The 14,942-nt window shown below is 37.3% G+C and overlaps 1 protein-coding gene across 1 annotated transcript; it reads right to left on the reverse strand.

Moving 5' to 3' along the window:
- Positions 1-7,564: 7,564 nt before the first annotated feature.
- On the reverse strand, positions 7,565-12,037 carry LOC147760624 (uncharacterized). The gene is made up of 4 exons (XM_087016551.1): positions 11,283-12,037; positions 9,806-9,914; positions 9,117-9,177; positions 7,565-8,772 (listed from the first exon to the last, which is right to left on the reverse strand). Exons 1-4 carry the CDS (start codon positions 11,542-11,544, stop codon positions 8,176-8,178), a joined length of 1,029 nt encoding a protein of 342 aa, XP_086872677.1. The 5' UTR covers positions 11,545-12,037; the 3' UTR covers positions 7,565-8,175.
- Between the last annotated feature and the right edge of the window lie 2,905 nt (positions 12,038-14,942).

Genomic DNA, 14,942 nt, shown 5'->3' on the forward strand with positions numbered 1-14,942 from the left:
CTATAACAAGTGGTTAAAGCCTTCAAACCGAATGTCGTAAAGTCCCCATATACCTCCATAGAGACATAAAATAGATTACTTTAATATCATTTAATATCATTTAGCGATTTTACGACAATCGTTTACTATCCAATCAAGGTGACAGCCGAGCGTGAGTTAGGGTTGTAGGGCCTACTAGTGAACAACGCTACAGGGGATATGGTCTCTACATCTTGTTGTGTTTCCAACCAACACCGCCATTTTGTCGTATATATGCACACGAGCAATATGCTTATATGACCTTATAATCAATCGATTGCCTTTGTCAGTCTTTAAAAATATAATGCACAAAAAGCCCATATGTAAACGGGTACTTGCGGGTCAGTACGGTCTTTTGCGACATTCAAAAATTTCAGTCCATTCAAGTTTTAATGCATACAAATAAGTTAGAAAAATCTCCTTTATCTGAGAAACAGATGCTAACAGTCTAAAACAAGTGCGGCACTTGCGCTGAGGTGATTAAAATTGGCCCTTTCAATTTCCGCTAGAACTCCTAACACAGTCTGCGTGGCGTTCAGATTCATGGTGAACTAAGTAAATGCAGGTCTATTTAACACTTGACTGTTTCGCCTTTATATCCTTTTTGCGCGTGTTACTATTGAATTTTTTAAACGCGAGAACTTCTTATGTTTGAGAATTCTGAAATATAATTAACGTCGCTAAGCTGGTTTAATATTAAAGACTGCCTTAACCGAACAGACTTAACGTGCTCGATAGACAAAACCAACACATTTACCATCCCGTGTCCTATATATAACAGTGAACTGTCCTTATTAACAGTGTACTAGGTTTACATAATATCTGCCAGGGTGAGTGAGGTGATTTCTTCCAGTTTTCTCACCTTTGCCACAGATTACAAAAATTCTCTTTGCCAAAGATTGTAAATTCTTACAGACTATCAACATCCACAGTAGGACTCGACTATAACTATTGCTACATTTCTTCCACTCGTGGACCACGCCATATACATTTTTCACCCACTTTGGTAGGCCTATAATATTTTGAGGCCATTTAGAATTACAAACTACTTTGTGGGTAGGCCTACTGATATATCAGCATTGATTTTGGTCGTTGATTACACATTCATACCCAAGGTCTAGAGTATTGTCAGTTCGATCTTGATTCCATATATAACCTACAAAGCTACGACATCAAAAGGTGTATTGTGATCAAGTTAGCTTTATAGTGCCCTGACACTCACTCATTCATTGCCTCAAATCAAAACTATAATATATACTGGGTATTTGTCGATAAAAAACTACATAAACTTGGTTTTAGTATGATATTTGCTATGCCATAAATACCCAGTAAGCATTAAACAGAATATCCTCACATAAAAATAACGCTGACTTTTTGGTTTAAATAAAAACTTAAAGTAGGCCTACAGGTCACAGGAGGGTAGCAGGGGGGGGGGGGGAGGGGGGGGGGTCGAAAGAACCGCCCTTTTTTGCTGGGGTCCACTCTGAATAAAATTTAATCTAGGTACATGAAGGTTTTACGGTTAAAGGTAAACTTTTTCAGAAAACGAACCCCCATTTAAAATAGTTGGCTACGGGTCTGGGTCATGCATTTCTCGACCTCATACATGTACAATTAATACGGTACGTTCTATTCACATTTGCCAATTCTTTACCTTTCACTAAAGCTGTCCTAACCTGTAGCTATTTCTTGAAAACCAGGTTGTTGGTGCTTGATTACTTCCACCTCCAACTTGGCGCAGGCCCAGTACATAATACATGTATCTGGACTGAATCAGGAATTCACAAAATACACCGAGTTTCACTGATTTCCAGCCAAAGGCTATTAATTCTCTTAGCAGGAAGTGTCCTGAGTGTCTCGGTCCAGTTATAGACATTTTTTTTATTTGCGTTCTGTGCACAATCCCAGCGTATTCCTGTATTTATAAAAGTAATCACAAGACCATTTTAAAATTACTTTTTAAAGACATAAAGACATACAAGGATAAACAAGCATTACGGTGCAGAAGACAATATTTGTTGAGGTCACGTGATTGCCCAGATTTGGGTTTACCTGTTTATATTTACCTGACATTTACATCCAGAAAACGTGTTAGTGCGTTTTTTTTATTTGCCCCCCTTATTGAGTCTCTCATGTCACGTAGGCCCTACTATTTGGCAAAAAACACTATCAATGCATTAATCTGGTTTATGAACACCGTATAAAACCTATCACAGACAGTTGCTTTACAAGTGCTAGGAGTGGGGGGGGGGGGGGGGGGGGAGGGATTGGGGGGGGGGTTGCATCAGGATTTAAAAGAGGGGCAGGTATTCTCTTTGAACCCCCCCCCCCGCCCCATGGACCCATTATAGATTACAACACTCGCTGTCAAACTGAAGATCTTATTTTATCATCAACAACATTATGATACATTTTTAATCTCTTTGGACCCCCCTCCTCTCTCTATCTTTAAGACAGAAGACTATACTTATTTGTCCACAAAGTTCACTAATATTTTTTCCATCTCTTTCTTAAGGCGCAGCAATTTTAGCCCTATACAGGTATCTCGGGGCAAATTATTTTGTAGAAAATCACAAAAACCACTGCATTGTCGAGTAAATCCTAGTGGTCTATCATGACACGTATTAAAAAAAATACAATTAAAGAGAACAACCGCGTACATCTTATCGCAAACTTTATTTCTTATCGCAAACTTTTGTAGCTAGACCATGAAAAGGAGTCTGCGTTTACATTTAAATCTAAGCGCCCGTTGGGGGCATTCTAACTTAATAAATAAGTAAATATGCACCTAAAACACTTGCTATTCTGAAAGTAATCTACTTCTAGTTCTTCAATAAAATGCATTTATTTGAAAGAGAACAAAATTTCTTAAGTCATATAAAACCGACAAATATGCTGATTACACCAAATCAACTAAGTGATTACTAAAAATTCGTTCTGAATAAAAGTAGTAAACGAAGCTCAAAATTCATACATTGATAATTACATGAGCATCAGCTTGACTTGCCTAAAACGTATTACAAACAATCAGGTTATTGAAAGGAAGTGCAAAACTTCTAGGCTAACAATATCCGTAAAAATGCGCATCAACACAAGCAGCACAGGAACTTTTTTATCTGTATAAAGCTTAACGCGCCAAACTTTATGGTGGGTAAATATGTGACCAAGGTGGATCAAACCATGAAACAAGAGTGGTCAGGCAGTCGAAGCAGAGAGACGAGACCCGGCATACAAATTTGGCAGCAAGTTCTTTATTTTGACACTGTAATCTAAAAGATTTCTTTAAGTAAGTATATAAAAAGCTTTAATTTGACACTGGATTTTGACATGTCCAAAACAAGCTATGAGCAGCTTAAAAAACTTACATAAGTGTTTTCTTTGAAGCACGGATACTTCGTTAATGTCGTTTCAATATCAAGTCCCATATCATCCTCACTCAGGAGTGCCACTTGGTGTGGTCGTGTGCTCCTCAGCAACGCCTTTACATGCTACGAATTTTTCCTAGTCCAAGCAGTCTGCAGTTCCTGCACTTGACACTCTACATCCTCAGGATTTTCTACATGTTGCTCAACTACTGGTTAGTTCATGTATGTCTTCATCTTTTTCAATGCTGATGTGGTAGATAGTATTTGCTGAAATGAGTGTAATATTGACTAATAAATCAACAACCGAACCATCTCTTTTTAACAATAGCTTTTCGTTACAATAAGTCATTTAGTATCTTAATCTTTTGAGCACCACGATTGTTGTCCAATTTTCATAAAAAAAAGTTTCACAGTTGGGCACCTCGAGAGACTGTGGTACAAAGAGACTTTTCAGTTATTATGAAGACATTGAAGATTTACATTCAATGAAACTTGCATTCCTGAAGGCCCACCTCCAAAACATTATCAGTTTATTTTGTTCAAAGCGGATAAAAAAACTTACCCATGGTTTTGGTCCTTTCAATGCAACCAGAGGATAGCGTTGGTACATTTTCTCCTCAATCGCAAGATAGTGAGCCTGGTCCCCAATTGTTGACAATATGTTGTAGCAAAAGGAGGCCACTTCTGTGATCATAAAGACTACACCCTTGCAGGGGTCCCATTGACACCGAGGTGGACTTGACCAAATCACTGAATGGAGAAAGTGGTGACATTAGAATTTCTTCAGAGATTTTATCTGAAGCTAATTAAATTTACGAATAAAAAAGTAACTGCATGAAACATTAGTACTGTAGTGGAAAATGACTGAAATAAAATGACTGATATATGTCCAAAGAGATGCATGAACTTTTAATGAAATGTACAGAATTTACCAACAGGAAAACAATGCTTTTGACATTTTTAATAGAAATCAAAATTTTATTCGTCGTTACTTTTAAAAATAATTTCCAGCCAAAATGTAGTATGGCATTCTTGTGTGCAAAAAAGCAGACTTTCGAGAAATGAAGGAAGTTTTACTGTATTATGTAAGCATGTATACCTTTATCCACATTCAGCAAAATAGTCTCATCAGTCTTGAAAGGCTCATGGGATGTAGGGCCAGGCTGAAGGATTACAACAAGTCACATCCTGCTCCAGGACTATGCTTATGCCTTGAGACCTGATGAAGCATTTCATGATGTTTCCTCTTAACAAGCACTTTATAACACTGCCAATTTTTTTGTGGTGTAGGCACATGCACCAATACAACAAACCACTGCAAATTTTTAGTCATGTTGATGGTTGCGAATAAAATGTTTGCTAAAAAGTTGATAACTGTGATTGGCAATTGCACTTAGACCACGGTGGACGTGAAGAACAAAAAACTCAGACGTGGTGTAACTCGCATAACCGCACGTCTCGCATGAATGCGTTATAACCCGTTCATGGACCGTGGTCTAAATAAGATAGAGCCCTCGTCAGCGGGGGTTATGTGACATCCCCATTTCCCACATAACCCTCGCTGACTCGGGATCTATCTATTACATAGATTGCACTTGAAATTACCTGACATGGTGAAAAGGTGTGGAATATGGAGTGCTACACTACTGTAAACCCTAACACTACAAATCCCTGTAATGTCCAGAACAAAATCCACTTCGTTCAGAAAGTTTTACAAAAAGATGAATTACTTTCAGTTTGACTAAACCGCACGCCGTTGCAGCAGACAAGAATCGGAGGTAAAACTGCTCATGTAAGAATAGTGCACATGCTTCACCTTGCGGTGAAACCATGTACTAATGTTCGTGTTCTAGAATGTGTCGGAGATCAGAACGTTGTGTTCTGATTTCGAACACTGACTTGGTGTGTTAAACTTTATCAAGAAGAAACAATTTTCAAACGGGTTAACATAACACCAGATATTTTTGAATCACTTTTATTTTTAATAATTTCCATTGAACAGGGCTATTTTCGGTACATTTCAATAAACATTGATTCAATTATGCCAGAATACCGTATGACGCAGTAAATCGCCGTAGTTGCTAACTACGAGGGGACGGCACTCAATTCCAAAACATTGAATGTCCAAAAACATTTCAGCACACTATAAAAAAAAATTTCCTACATGGAGCCTATAACGCAATTATACCACTGTGGATATGAACATCACACATGTTCTCAAAATAAACACTAAAAAAGCCAAGTATTCTGATGAGAACAGAAATGTATTCTGGCGAGAACACAAGGTTTTCCTTATTAGAACACAGCGACGGATAATAGAATATATGCTACGCGTCGTTGCGTTCATTTACTTTAGAGTGTACTCCGGTTAAATATTGCTATTATTATTATTATTATTATTATTATTATTGTTACAATCTGCATTCCATTGTGGCTTCAACAACGTCTAATATCATCACATAAGTTACATATCACAACTTCGTATTTTTTTAAAATATTTTCTGAGGCCTTCATTAACAGATTATCAATGAACTGCCATCTCTTACTTCATCCTGGTGAAATTTTTGGATGGGCATCAAAGCTCTCTTTTGCCAAACCTTTTTTATGTATAAACTTATCACAACACAATAGATTTGATGGGTATCGGTCTACACTTAAATTATTGGAATGTACAAGAGTATTAACCAGTCTTACATTGTACCATTAGTCAGTCTGTGCATTAGCCGGTCTTTACATAAGCCAGTCTTAGCATTAGCCAGTCTTAGAATTAGTCAGTCTTTGCATTAGTCAGTCTTTGCAGTCTTGCCATTTGATTTGGCCAGTCCCCAGTCAGATTTTCATAATGAAAATGTGACTCCCCCTATGAAATTTTGACTCCCCCCAAAAAAACATTCATAAATCTTATTTTATTTTGAGTATATGACTGTGATCTTGTAGTATGTAAAATGGAGGATACATTGGCACTTTTTTTTTGTAGTTTGCGGGTGAAAATTTCCATAAAAAAATAAGAAAATTAAAAATGTGCACATAATGAAAATCTGACTCCCCCATGAAAATTTGACTCCTCCTAATTGCAATTAACCAAGTACCACAGGTAAGGCATGGAGCACTGAAATGCCTGTGGTCATTGCTTGATTGCAATCAACTTGAGATCACAAGGCTACCACCAAACATGTCACAGTCCTGGCAGCTACCTAATTGCAATAAACCAAGTGCCACAGGTAGGACCTAGAGCACTGAAATTTTCTAATGCTAAAAATGAAATATGTAGCAAATGTAAATCCAGGTAGTAAGATGAATACCTTTTGAAAACATTTTCAATTTTGACAAAAGTTTTCACCACCAAATTTTCAAATGTGATAGGGCTGTGACATGCTTGGTGGTAGCTTATTCATATGCCGTAGCTTAAAAGAAAAAATATTCAAATATTAAATATGAAACAATTGATTTGTAAGTTGGGTCGTCAAAGTCCTATGGGCGCAAGAATGCATGCATGTACTTATTATCCTTTTTGCTTAATTAATCCCCATTTTTCATTAGGCTTTGGGGAAAATAATGGGAAAAACAACAGACAGTGTTTAGTTGGGTATGCTATATAAGAAGAATTAAATAAAAATGCGATGGGGCCAATTTCTTGAGTTAAAAATGTAGCGTTTTGACATGGGAGTGTAAAACCTACAGGAAGTAAGATGGATACTTGTTTTAAAAATATTCACCAAAATTTTCACCATCAAACTTTCAAATAATAACAAAATATACATCTCTATGCAAACTATGTGGAAAACAATGGTATGTTGACAGAATATAAAATAGGTCCTTTTCTTCATGGGAGTCCAAATCTCATGGGTATAAAAATGAAGATTTTCATTTCTTTTTCATTCTTTCACACACTATTTTATCATCAAATTTTTAAATATTTCCAATATATTTTTCATAAAGTATCCTAAAAGGAAAGGTGTTGAAATGATCATCAAATATTAAATAGATAGCTTTTTCATTGGGGAGTCATTGGGTGATAAAATGCACATTTTTAATTTTCTTATTTTTCATGTTTTTTTTTTTTTTTTTTTTTTTTTTTTTTTGCTTTTTCACCCAATATTTTACCATCAAAATTTAAATATTTCCAATATAATCTTCATATAGTAAAAGTTAAGGAAAAGTGTTGAAATGATCATCAAATATTAAATAGATAGCTGGCGGTTAAGTGCATTTTTAGTGCATTTCTAAATTTTTTTTTTTTTCATGAAAATTTTCACCTGCAAACTACAAAAAAGTGCCAATGTATCCTCCATTTTACATACTACAAGATCACAGTCATATACTCAAAATAAAATAAGATTTATTAAGTTTTGTGGAGGGGGAGTCAAATTTTCATGGGGGAACCAGATTTTCATTATGTGCACATTTTAAATTTTCTTATTTTTCATGAAAATGTTCACCTGCAAACTACAAAAAAGTGCCAATGTATCCTCCATTGCGCATACTACAAGATCATAGTCATTTACTCAAATAAAATGAGATTAATGAATGTTTTTTTGGGAGAGTCAAAATTTCATGGGGGAGTCAGATTTTCATTATGTGCACATTTTTAATTTTCTTATTTTTCATGAAAATTTTCACCTGCAAACTACAAAAAAAGTGCCAATGTATCCTCCATTATGCATACTACAAGATCATAGTTATTTACTCAAATAAAATGAGATTAATGAATGTTTTTTGGGGGAGTCAAAATTTCATAGAGGGAGTCAGATTTTCATTATGAAAATCTGACTGGGGGAGTCAGATTTTCATGTTACATCGGGAACAGCTGTGGTGTCGAGTTCTCAGTATACAGTATACAGGTCCAGAATACTGGGGCAACATCTCTAAGAAAAGATGACAGTGAACCCATCCAACTTCGCACAGAATTCTCGCCGCTTGCATCCTCCACAGCGTCCTGCCCCTGTCCCCCTTCGGACGTCTCTTCGCCCGTGGCTACGCAATCACTGTCTTCACGGTTTGGGCCCTGAAAAACTTCCGACTGTGTTTGAGGCACAGGTGATAAGGGGCTGTACCAGGCGGTAGGGGGTGACGAAGAAGGAGCATTCGCAAATCCGGAGTCAAGGCCGGTGCCAACAAGCGCTAATGGTGGTGGTGGCGCTAGTGTTGTTGTTGTTGTTGTTGTTGGTGGTGGTGGTGGTGGTGGTGGTGGCGCTAGTGTTGTTGTTGTTGTTGTTGGTGGTGGTGGTGGTGGCGCTAGTAGTGGTGGGGAGTCCTGACTCGGGAGGGCATTATGACTGAGAGAACTAGGACCCAGTTGAAGTTCTCCTTCCACAGTTTCGTCGCTTAAGTGTGGTCCATCTGGGCCTTCGTCTCCAGTCTGCCATGTTCCATCCTGTGTCTTCATCCCCTTGTTTTGAAAGGAATAATAAATTATTCAATATGTTTTGTCATATTACAAATAGCATGCTTTTTTATAATGGAGAAGCTGAAATGACAGCATCTGTTATTCAATTGTATTTGGGTGATATAATTATTTGGACTCATATCAGAAAAAGAGCAAATCAAATACGAAAAACAAATCAATGTGAGAACATGCAATTTAATCAAAGCTTTTAAAAATCTCAGTCCACAAATTTGTTGTGCAACTTTCGATTGCGATATATAGGCCTATTTTGTCATTGCAGATATTCAGTAGAATATCACGTAATTAAACCTGAATTAACTATTGTTCATAAAGCTACATCTTTATACCTCTTGTTGGCATTCCACGCGGCCAGACTGTCCCTGGAGAAGAGGGGGAGGTTGGTTACCCCTGAAAAAATGAAAAATAAAAAATAAAATAAAAATAACTGAAACTTGACACGAAAAAAAAAGGTTTTAAAAATTCCTTCGTAGTTATCTCATTTTCTCTCTCTTATTAAGAAAATGTGGGAGGGGGATAGACTTAACTGGGTTTATATCACTAAAAATTCGAATACTGAAATAGTTATTTCCTAGTGTACATTACGTAACAAAACCCTGTTATAAAAATGGCTACTTGGCGTTTTAAACGCTTAATATGCGAAATCTGTTATTACTGACACTCCTATTCAGAACATCAAAGGGGAAATTTCACCCTCTCTATGTGCGATTTGTGGTATTTTTCATTAGTTTTTAGTAAGTTAAGATCTCAGTTCACTACACAACCCATTTTGTTAGAAAAGGCATTTCGTTAAAAGAAATAAAAAATTAATAAAAATTTGAAAATTGACAAAATGAAACGGGAGGGAAGGTTTAACTCCCTACATCCCTCTGTATATGCCCTTATCTGTAAGACTCTAATTATCAAATTATTATGTATACTTATGATCCAATTTACACCTCACTCAGCTCTCAATCAAAGAAACTACCCTGTCCATAGGAGAGGAGTTCAGTGCATAATGGTTAATGCATTAACTTACGTGACGTCATCTCGTGAATAAATGACTTCATATGGCGGAGCTGACTCTACCTGTGGTTGACTTATTTCTTCATTGCTTTCATCGCCTTGTCCTTCGTTATTCCTAGCATCTGTAAATACATTAACAATAAGAGGCCAAAATCAGTTAAAATTCTGAATTTTATTACAAAAAGAAAGAAAGAAAGAAAGAAAGAAAAGAAAAGAATGAAAGAAAACAAGACAGTTTTGCTGACTGTTTTCTTAGCAACATACCAACAGCTGACAAAACTCAGTCCAAGAGTCATTTGAAATCTCCTGTATTGACAATAAGGGCTGAAAAAAAACCTCGCAATCATGGCTATAAGCATATGGATAAAATAACTATTTTGTATTTTTATACTATTTTTTAATTAAGGGATAAAAACTCTGCATGTGTAATTCAATTTCCACAACAAATACATTGTTAACAACACATGGAAATATAATAAATTCAATTTTACCACCAAAACGGTGGCTATTGCAATAACATTAAATTCTGTGCTTGCCATCGGACCATGTTACCTCCATAGAATTTCTGTAATAATCTCTTAAGAGATAAATATTTCTTAAGAGATTACTACAAAAAAACACACTAAAAATGCAATCAACTAACTTTGAAAGTTGAAAGATGGGAACGTCGTCGGTCACTTTTCCCGACAAAATGAAACATGGTCATTAAAATAGAATATGCTGATTTACATTTGTTTAAACATTTCATTTTGTAGTTGCAAGATATCGACACCAGAGGGCTATTTTTTATAACATAATAATATTATAATACAAACGGGGTAGACCCGATGTTGGTTACTTTGTTAACGTTCTAACAGACAAATTGACTCAACCTATGACTCATTTGAAATCCCCTGTATATTGACAATAAAAAAGTCCCTTGCTTGTACAAGGTCATGTGCAATAGTTCCTACAAACAATGCACATGTGTGAGGAAGAAAAAATCAGATTTTCAAACCTGCAAGTCAAGGACAAATGTGACTAAGGCAAACCCAACCCTACCAATCTTATTAATCTTATTCTCATTTAGCGATTTTTTTAAAAAGTACATTAACATACTAGTTATATATTTACAATATATAGTTATATTATTATTGTTAAAACAATTTATATTATTGTAAAATCCCACCATTGTTTATAAAATAAATATTATTATTTTCGTAGTAGTAGTAGTAGTAGTAGTAGTAGTAGCAGTAGTAGTAGCAGCAGTAGTAGTAGTAGTAGTAGTAGGAGGAGGAGGAGGAGGAGGAGGAGTGATATTATAGCCCCTTCTCGCTAAGATTTTCGCGATCTCGACTATAAGCAGTGATCTGAGTAATAGGTCAATTTTATATTTAAACTTTTTTTTATTTTTTCAGTATCTATCGATTTAGCTATTGATTTATTTTCCATACTTATAAGAGAGAGAGAGAATAATAACAGTCCAACTACCAGTACAGTGTGACACCGACCTTGCTCCGGCTGTGAAATACCCGCAGTCAGCGCTCTCCGCAGCTTATCCAGTGCTTCTAGGTTGTCTTTAGGAAGTTTAGCATCTCCAAAGTGAAGACTTGAAGTAACGTTATATTTTTTAATCTCCTGAATGTTGTTAATATCTTGTTTTCTTACATCAAGTACACAGAGAGGTATAAACCTATCAGTTTTCAGACGATCTAGAAAGGCACTTTCAGCAGTATAATCGTTCCAGCGGTTTTCGATGAAAGCCCGGCACATCACTGCAACAATAAACTTTGACTTTTCGAAAGCCTTAAGAACATCGAAAACACTTTGGCCGGGCAAAACGTCTTCGAAGTCAAGGAACACATATAGGTTACATTCAGTTTTCAAATAGGCCTAGTCAGCAAGCGCATACGCAAAATTTCTACTTGTACTTCTACCATCATGGCCCAACAGGCAAACGTCATACACGTATGGCTGTCTGGAACTTGCTGTCATCCCTCAAAATCGTAATACTTCTGGTTTTGAAGTTCAATCTTCTTGTTTACGGTGCCCTAACAACGCGACCTCTCTCAACATATAGTCAGGCAGAGAACGCGGAAGTAGGTTGTCGCGTCCGAATACAGCTTGGGTTGAACTAAACGACAGAGAATATTGCTTCTAAACCTTGTTACTTTTCCAACGGTGTCGTTGTTGAATATACGAGCAATATAGGCTTTGGTGACAGTTGAAATCGATCTATCGCAGTAATCGGTGTTAAAAATAAAAGGCCCCGACGTAAACAGGTACTTAGAGATCAGTAAATAATAGTGAATTATTTTGCGACATCCAAAATATCAGCCTAGGGTTGAATACGAAACATAAGCTACAAAACTCTCTTTCATCTGAGATGTGGTGACCAAAAACAGTTACCTTGCAAGTGCCCAATCCGGGGGATGGAAAGGGGGGTGGGTGGACAGGGTGAAATGCCTGCATCAGAATTTAAAAGAGGGGCAGGTTCCCTCTCTGTCCCTTTCCCGACCCATGGACTCATCATTGATTACAGCACTTGCTTGCCCTGTGTAGATTGTGTTTGATAAGTGTAATCTAAGAAATTAGACGCTTCTTTTAAGTATTCAATTTTCCAACTGTCAAAATACAGACAGCACTGGTTTGCCATCCTAGGCCTGTCAAACTGAAGATTTTCTTTTCCCTTCAACATTATCCCTTGTACAACATTATGGTACTGTTTTTAATCTCTTTGGACCCCGTCTCTCTTTTTTGCTCTCTCTAGCACACACACACAGAGAGAGAGAGAGAGAGAGAGAGAGAGAGAGAGAGAGAGTGTAAGAGAGATTCTTTAAGTCAAAACATTATACTTATTTGTCCACAAAGTTCACTAAACAGACTTCCTCAGTTAAGGAACTTCACATAAATTTCTCTTCCTTGAGGCGAAGCAGTTTTTGCTCTATACAGGCATCTCGGGGCAAACTATCTTCTAAAAAATCAGAAAATCCACTGGATTGTGGAAGTAATTCAGATCGGCCAGGGTACATCCATGTGATCTTTCATGGCACGTACTTAAAAAAAGACAATTAAACGAAAACGACGACATACATATTTTTGTGAAGGCAAGATCGGCAACACTAACAGCCAATTCACTCCCTTGTTTCTTATCGCAAACTTTTGTCGCTAGGCTATGAAAAGGAATCTGCGTTTACATTTAAATCTAAACGCCCGTTGAGGGGATTCTAAAGTAATCAATAAGTAAATACACCTTCACAAAATAAACCATATATTTCTTAAAATAACCCCTTTACAATAAAAACCCACAGGGTCAGGGGGCTGTGAGTAAAGGCTTTTCTTCAAACAGGTAAAGGTTTATACAAATTGCACTCTGGATGTATATTGCCATTACTATTATTATTATTCATTGTGTATACTACAGGGTTACCACTTAATATGGAATATTATTTTTTGGTGAGTAAATTTTCTACAAAATATTTAATTTCTCTCTAACTACTTTAAATCCAAAGCTGAGGTGTCACTCCATGTGTAGCCAGGTGTGTTACCTAATTACCACACAACTCTCGAAACAATTGATGCATGCAGTTGCATGTTCTGTGGTCAGAAATGTGAGGGGTGGTCTTTTCGGCAATTTCTGCCCTTGTATAAAAACGCATGGGTTTGGTCAATCTTTGGAGTGTGTTTAGTGAAGCAACAAAGGGATCGCTCTGAAACTTGACAGGTACCTTAGTGAAGATATGGTTCGACAGCTAAGCAACGCAGCTTACTACGGGATTCTTGCTCTCAGAGGAAATGGTCTGAAACGGACAGCCATTGCCAGGTAATTCAACATTTATCAGGAGCCGTTTGTGAAGTCCTCCAAAGAAATGCTGCGACCAGGGTGTCCGCGTATCACACCAAGAAGACAGAATCGCCTTCTCCTTAGAGGACGCCGTGCTGGTCGTACAAAGACAACCAGTGTCCTCAGAAAAGAGAGGCAGAATGTCATTCAAACTCCCGTTTCAAGGTCCCACGTGAACAAGATTTTTCTGCAAGCCGGTTATTTTGCACGAAAGCCAGTAGGGAAACTACTGTTAACAGCAGGTCATGTACAGCGACGTCTGCAATGGGCTGGGGACCACGTGCGTTTGCAGCCAAAACACTGGAATCACGTCGTTTTCAGTGATGAGGCCAGAAATGGATTTTTTAGGGTTGATCGTCGAATCCGTGTCCACCGACGTGTACGAGGGGCATAAAACAATGATTGTGTACTGCCTAGGGTGCAAGCAGGGGATGGTAACATCTCTGTTTTGGGAGCATTTCATGTCGGTGCCAAGAACCAGTTGGTTTTTCTAGGAGGCAACCTCATCCAGGATTCCTACAGATACATTCTTCAGCAAACAATGCTTCGATTGGTAAGAGTCATCTTCAGGAACAACTTTGTGTACCAAGACGACTGCGCAACCCCACATCGCAGAATCACTGTTTTTCCTCAAAACCAATGGGTTCAGCAACTGCCCTGGCCTGCAAACTCTCCAGATATGAACCCAATTGAAAATCTCTGGGCGGAAGTAACTCACAGAATTAATAGCTATGGTCCTCGGCCGGTAAATAGTGATGAACTGCGATAGGCAAATATCACTGCGTGGAATGATATCCCCACCCAAACTCTAAAAAACGTGTCACAGGGTATGCCGTGTAGGATGAGGGCGCTGCAAGCGGCTGCTGGAGGTCATACCCGCAATTACTGACTTTTCATGATTTACTGTAGTGAGTTCTTTGACTGTGTAACATATCACTGTCCGGAGGCTATCATTTTCTTTAATATCTTATCTTAAAGTTTATACTGACATCAAACTGTTGATATGGTTTTCTGGGGGTGTTCCTTTCTTTTGAATGGCATCTTATGTCAGATTTGATATTATTGACCAAAATATCTCACAACAGAAGACTGGATGTTATTATCACTCAGTGACATACTTTTTTAATGACTCAAGCCAAAAAAATTTTAATCAGCACTCAAAAATAACAATGATAAAAATATTCCATATTAAGTAGCAACCCTGTATTGTTACAATCTGCATTCCATTATGGCTTCAACAAGGTCTAATATCATCACATAATTTACATATCACAACTTCGTATTTTTTAAAAATATTTTCTGAGGCCTTCATAAACAGATTATCAAT

Source organism: Lingula anatina, chromosome 7 (genome assembly GCF_051362555.1).
Source record: "Lingula anatina isolate TDL-2025a chromosome 7, LinAna3.0, whole genome shotgun sequence".
NCBI lineage: Eukaryota > Metazoa > Brachiopoda > Lingulata > Lingulida > Lingulidae > Lingula > Lingula anatina.